At 47.1% G+C, this 7,060-nt stretch overlaps 1 protein-coding gene across 1 annotated transcript; it reads right to left on the bottom strand.

Moving 5' to 3' along the window:
• Positions 1-345: 345 nt before the first annotated feature.
• Positions 346-6,778, bottom strand: LOC121394126. The gene has a single exon (XM_041564131.1). It carries the CDS (start codon positions 5,870-5,872, stop codon positions 497-499), a length of 5,376 nt encoding a protein of 1,791 aa, XP_041420065.1. The 5' UTR covers positions 5,873-6,778; the 3' UTR covers positions 346-496.
• Between the last annotated feature and the right edge of the window lie 282 nt (positions 6,779-7,060).

Here is a 7,060-nt window from a genome sequence, read left to right as displayed (position 1 = left end):
CAGACCGCATGGCTCCTAACCCTTTTATACTCTGGCACAGCACCACTCAGGTCACTGTGTGAATTGCAGGGATTACATAAGCACAGGAACACAGTACCCCTCCCAACTGTGTTTTAGGACCCATTTAGGTCTCCAAATAGCTAGAGATGTGCCTGTCAATAAAGTGTAAGGGTGTCTAAGGTTTTCACATCCCTACATTCTCCCCCTGGTGAATTCCTTCCGTCCCGGCAAGGCACCTTCAAAGAATCAATATAGCAGTTAAGGCACATCATGCAAGACCTTTTCAAAAAAAAACAAGTTAGAAATACTGCAGTTCAAACACAATCAGTATTCTAGTCCATCAAATAGTCGAACCCACAGTCCTCTTTCAAATGCACTTAGGAGGAAGAAAAAAAAATGGAATGAACCTACCCAATGGGCAGGTATTACTAAGACAGTCCATAGGTCTAACTCCAACTGGAGTAAATTGAAGAAAAATCCTTTTATAGTTCCATCTCTAACAACATACAGGCATCATATGTACCAATCTGGCATGAGCATCAATCAGACTCATCACAGCTGAGGAAGGACCAAAATATCCAGGTACCCCATAAGTGGGCCTACCCACAGTGTCATAAGTAAATAGGGAAGGAGGCCTCCTAACCCGATCACCTCTTCTCAATGGTTCAGGGTTAGACCCCCTGCACTCCACTGGGTCAGGGGCTGGATATCCTGGAGAATGCGGCTGGAAGGGAGGGGCATCAATATCTAACTCACCTCCGTGAAGTATATCATCACTTCCTTCACCAAGTGCAAGCATTTCTCCACTTTCAGTAGTAGATGGAACTTCTTCTTCTCTTACACCATCATTTGGAACCAAACCATCGTCCTCCACCACTTCGGAATTAGTATTCATCTGAGGAACCTGAGGAACAGGCAGCAAATGGTTTCGGTGCCAAGCTTTGACTCTTCCATCCGTACCCTGAATCCGATACACCGGAACACTGGGTAGCTTGGCTACTACCTCAAATAACTCCTTCCTCCATCGATCTGCCAGCTTATGCTTTGCACTGGGACCTAAGTTACGTAAAAGCACTTTATCTCCAGGCTTCAATTCACGGTACCGTACTTTAGCATCAAACCGACGTTTATTCCCAGCATTGACCTTTGCAGCATTTTCCTCAGCCAGGCAATAAGCTTCCTTCAAGCTATTCCGAAGGCGATTCACATATTGATAGTGCTCCTTACATCCAATTCCATCAGTAGAAACCCCCAGCTGTACATCTATGGGCAGTCGTGCTTCCCTTCCGAACATAAGGAAATAGGGCGAAAACCCAGTGGACTCATGCCGGGTACAATTATAGGCATGAACCAGGGCACTTACATGACGACTCCAAGAGGGTTTTTCTGTGACCGAAAGAGTACCCAACATGTCCAACAGGGTTCGATTGAACCTCTCAGGAAGAGCATCTCCTTCAGGATGATAAGGAGTCGTGCGACTCTTAGCCACATTTAACAGATCTAGTAGTTCCTTTATCAACCGACTCTCAAAATCTCTTCCCTGATCAGAGTGAAGTCGATTGGGTAAACCATAATGGACAAAGAACTTCTCCCATAACACCTTAGCCACAGTAGCGGCCTTCTGATCTTTTGTGGGATAGGCTTGGGCATATCTAGTATAATGATCAGTCACAACTAATATGTTTCCAATCCCACTAGAGTCTTTGTCAATACACAGGAAATCCATACAGACTAAATCCAACGGCCCAGTGCTCTTTAAGTGTTCCATAGGAGCAGCCCGAGTGGGTAAAGACTTTCTTTGCAAACAAGGGACACAACGCCTGCAGTACTCGACCACCATCTCTCTCATTCGGGGCCAGAAGAACCGATCACGAATCAGTCCAAAAGTCTTTTCCACCCCTAGATGACCATGTTGATCATGTAAGCTCCTCAATACCATTCGCCGATAAACTTGAGGTAACACCAACTGCCTCCTCTCCGGGTGATCATGAAACAACTGAATCCGATAAAGACTCCCATCAATAAACTTCAGCTTGTCCCATTCTTTCAAGAATATCCGACTATCTTTAGGTATAGTCTTTCTCATAAGCTCGGGATCCTTTCTGGCGACAGCCTCTCGGACATACCGAACCACTGGGTCTCTCTTTTGTCCCCGAATCATATCACCATTACTTAGTTGAAGACTCTGGGATACTCCTAACGTCGTAGGATATGCGTACATAGAAGGAATGCAATCTTCTTTTCCTCCCAAGGAATCCACCAACCGCAATTCAGAAAAAGCCACTTGACCATTCTTCATAGCTGCAGTAGCACAGTGAGCAGCTACTGACAAACTAGGTAATTCCTCCCATTCATCCTCTTCCAGACAAGGAGGTAGACCAGGACGTCTGGATAAGGCATCAGCACCTACATTTTTAGGACCAGGCTTGTACTTCAGAGAGAACTGATAATTGGATAAAGCGGCCAACCACCGATGCCCAGCAGCATCCAACTTAGCAGTCGTTAAGATATAAGTCAATGGGTTATTGTCTGTCCTTACCTCAAACTTAACCCCATAGAGATAATCATGCAGTTTGTCGGTAATTACCCATTTCAACGCCAAAAACTCCAATTTGTGCACTGGGTAATTCTTTTCGGCTGGATTAAGACTTCGGCTAACATAGGCAACAGGCTTCAGACCCTCCGGGTATTCTTGATGAAGAATGCCGCCCAGTCCTTCATAACTGGCATCAACATGCAAAACATACGGTTTCTGAGGATCAGCATAAGCTAGGACAGGAGCCTCCGTGAGTCTTTTCTTTAGAGTTAAGAAAGCTTCCTCACAATCGGTGGACCACCGATCTTTAAGGGGGGGCTGGACAGAATGGGTCTGCTTGGAAGCACTCCCTGCCAGCAAGCCATTCAAGGGATGAGCAAGTCTGGAATATCCCTCTACAAATCTCCGATAATATCCACAGAATCCCAAGAAGGATCTAAGTTCAGTCAAATTGGTTGGCCTCGGCCAATCTCGGACAGCTGCCACTTTCTCGGGGTCAGTAGCAATGCCTTCTGCAGACACAATATGTCCCACAAACTTCACCGCCTTACGAGCGAACTTGCATTTATCAACAGAAAGCTTCAAACCCTCCTGCCGCAAGCGATCCAAAACATTAAACAACCTGGTATCGTGTTCTTCCAAAGTAGAGCCAAACACAATTATATCATCCAAGTAGACTATGCAATGCCTGGGAGTCAGATCACCCAACACCTTCTCCATGAGACGCTGAAAGGTGGCAGGGGCCCCACTTATACCTTGAGGCATGCGGGTGAACTCATAGAACCCCAAAGGACAGATAAAAGCAGTCTTCTCTTGGTCATCCCTACTCATGGGAATTTGATAATACCCCGAGCGTAAGTCCATCACAGAGAACCATGCACTACCATGTAATGCATCCAGTGCTTCATCAATACGGGGTAGCGTATACTGATCTGGGACAGTGCGTCTATTTAATGTTCGGTAATCCACACATAGGCGAACACTACCATTTTTCTTTCGTACGATCACAATTGGTGAGGCATATGGACTGCGTGATTCAACGATTATTCGTTGATCCTTCATCTTGTCCAAATACTTCCGAACATCTTCCAGATCACGAGGAGGTATGCGCCTGGACCTCTCTCGGAAAGGGGTATCATCACTCAATCTGATACTATGTTCAGCACGTTTAGCGCAACCCACATCCATCTCATCTACGGAGAAAACATCCCGGTACAGCAATAACTTCTGCTCAAGCATATGACGGTGTTCCATCGGATCATCAGCCTCCTCCAACTTGAAATTAAGTTTAATGTCCTCTTTCCCCTCAGGAACTGAGCAGGGATTAACACTCTCCACCGGGTAGCAATGTCCAACCGTATACCAGGCAGGGATGGTAACAGTATAAGAGGTAATGTTTTTAACTGTGACCACATCGGTACGAGGACATTTACGCCGGTAATCTTTCCTCTCAGGAACTATCTCCCAACCATTTCGGACAGCTTCGTGCGGGTCAGTCTCCAACAAAAAGTAACTGCCAGGGGTAGTAGACACAATTTCCACATACACTCGTAGGTTCCGTACTCCCCCTGGTGGAATTTCCACCGGATACCAAGGGTTTCCTATACAACCCCCAGGTGACTCGGGAGCGAAAGTTTGGCAAATTGCTTGCAACTCTGGAGATACGGGCAACACGGTTAATGGGGTTCCCTCCCGGGGTTGAAGGAATCGTAGAAACGCCTCCTCAACAGCTTTCACATTGGAGCCAACAATGACTGGAGCCGCTTCCTTACCTCCTGGTGGGGGACTCACATAAGCAACCACAGTGATGGGGGGATCGTTGTCTCCTACAAGTCCGGGGATGTGCAGTTGTACTTCCACACAGCCATCCATGTATGTAGGGCCCGTCCCCACACCAAACACCGGTACAGGACCCACTGTTTGCAAGGGAAGGTGACTGAGGTGTTGAAGGTAAAACGGACGATGTATAATGGTCAATTGGGAACCCGTATCAAATAGTGCGGTGGTCGGGACACCATTCACAAGCAGGCTGAAAGTACACCGTCGTCCCACCCCAGGGAGGTTCAGAGGTTTCCAACCCTTCTGCGTGCCCTTTCGCTTCGAAGGTAACTGACCCCCTTTACTGTGGAATTCACCCGAGCCAACTGACGGGTAACACTGGTACACTCTATGGCCCTGATGTCCACATCGAAAGCAGTCTAGCTGGGCAGTAGCACTAAAAGTCTTGGCTAGTGAAGCCATCCTAGGCCGGAGGGACGAATCTGGGGTCTTCCTAAGGGCTCCCTTTAGATCCTTCTGAGCAGAGGGAAGACTCCCAGTTGTCACCTTCTTACTGTGAGCGGACACTCTCTCAAGTTCAGCTTCCCTTTCTTTTACTACACCCATGATGGCACCCATTTCGGGCGGGGTACCCTGCCGATACATAATACGCAGCTCCATGGCTATGGGATGGCTTGCCTGCAGTCCCTGTAGAAGTTGGGTGCGTCGCATCTCATCAACCTCAGCAACAGGGATAACTTCCTTGTGAACTAATGTCCATAGCTTGCTTTGTAACCTACGCACAAAGGTGGACACAAGCTCTCCCTCCTCTTGATACAAGCTTCTGAACATATGGAGCAAATTATGCGGATTGTCACAAGCCCCATATACTTCCTCGAGTGCTTTCAGACAATCTCTAACAGAAGCTTTTAAGTGAGCCTTGCAAAATAACTTAACCACCTGACTGGCAGGAGGGCGCAGATTTTCGGTTAACCGGATCCGTTTATCCCCCTCAGGGCATGGACATTCTTCTATCATCTGCACTGCAGCCTCCTGCCACTCTTCAAAACCCTGCTCTCCTTCAGGGACAGGGAGAGTTCCCGAAAAAACCTTCAGCTTCGGGTATTTTGTCCCAGCAATGACAAGAGTAGGCAGCATCGTCCCTGCACTTGAGCTAAGGGCCTCTACTTTTCCCGGGGAATCCAGTCCACTAACCACTGTGGCGGAATCGAGAGGTTCCGTCTTTACCTCCAGCGCAAGTGGCAGGGAGGTTGCAGACCCAGCATATACAACAGGGCAGCCAAGGGGATAAGTTCCCACCGGGTAAACAGTATACGGTCCTTCATCGTCCCCTAGCTCCCGGGGGCCACAGTACAGTCTCGCCCGGTACCCCAGGACTCTCGACTCCATTTCCATCACGAGTCGGATGCCCTTTAACCTCACATGGTAAATGAGGGTAGGATGCATGAGCTTTACGCTGCAGCCGGTGGGAACTCGATCCACTGCAAAGGCACAGCGGGGGTTAACTTGCTCTGCTTCCGCCCACGCGTACACCTCTTGGGGACGAAGTAGCGGCATGATGACCTACAATGTTCCCTCTTGGAAGAGTAGGCCCAGTTCCAACAACTTATCAGCGAAGGTAAAAACCACAAAATCCTCCTTTTGCCTCTTGGGTCCGCACTCGCAGCGCCTGTCACACTAGGCTGCGGTGCGGAATTACAGTTAACCCCTTCAGAGCCCCACGTTGGGCGCCAAAATGTAGCACTATAGTAAACTGCTTTATTCTTTTAGCGGTTTAGCTACTTTCCTTGATGGGCTCTTACCACCTATGAGCTCTCTTTCCCAGGGGCAAGCCCTCGCACAAGGTGGAGGCAGGGTGTAGTGCAACTGTAACTTGGTGCAGTAACACAATGATGTGCGCCAGTGGTTTTGTTTTGCTTAAACAAGGAACTAGATTTATTGAACAGTATAGCAACATTCACAATGGAATATATAACCTAGATTAACACAGCAGCACAAAGGAGACATATACTCACAGCAAAGAGTAAATTAACAGCAGGTATGGATCAATTAGTCGATAGAAACTCTTGGTGCTCTTAGGGGGGAACCTATTATCCCTAATCTCAACACTTAAGTCCCTCTCTGGGTTAGTAATACCCGGGGATCTTAATCCCACTAATCTCCTCGGTGGAGCCTTGAGCTGCTCAACTATTTAACCTTTCTGTCACTCCTAGAGTGATCTATAACAGAGTATAACTAACACTTACTAAGTACTAAGATGAGTTCCACCGCTCCCAACCTCTGCTGCAGACAGAGGGAGGATTTAGCAGCAAATGGACTCCAGACCGCATGGCTCCTAACCCTTTTATACTCTGGCACAGCACCACTCAGGTCACTGTGTGAATTGCAGGGATTACATAAGCACAGGAACACAGTACCCCTCCCAACTGTGTTTTAGGACCCATTTAGGTCTCCAAATAGCTAGAGATGTGCCTGTCAATAAAGTGTAAGGGTGTCTAAGGTTTTCACATCCCTACAGACATAAAAAGCAAACAATTTGTTGTATCATTTAAATGCATTAAGAAATTTGCATTAAGTTTGTTTTTTATTTCTCACTAGAGAGTTATGAAACCATTGTGAATTGCTTTTCTTCCTACTGGGATTTAACAGGGCTTTTGTATAAACAGATTGTCAGAAATTCAGACATTTTTAAAGGTAGTTTAAAACCAATCAATGTAAAAAAAAGTGTTACATGGTTAACTGTTC

Source organism: Xenopus laevis, chromosome 5S, assembly GCF_017654675.1.
Source record: "Xenopus laevis strain J_2021 chromosome 5S, Xenopus_laevis_v10.1, whole genome shotgun sequence".
Lineage (NCBI taxonomy): Eukaryota > Metazoa > Chordata > Amphibia > Anura > Pipidae > Xenopus > Xenopus laevis.
Note: the sequence above shows the minus strand (reverse complement) of the source record. Positions and strands in the feature narration are given on the sequence as shown.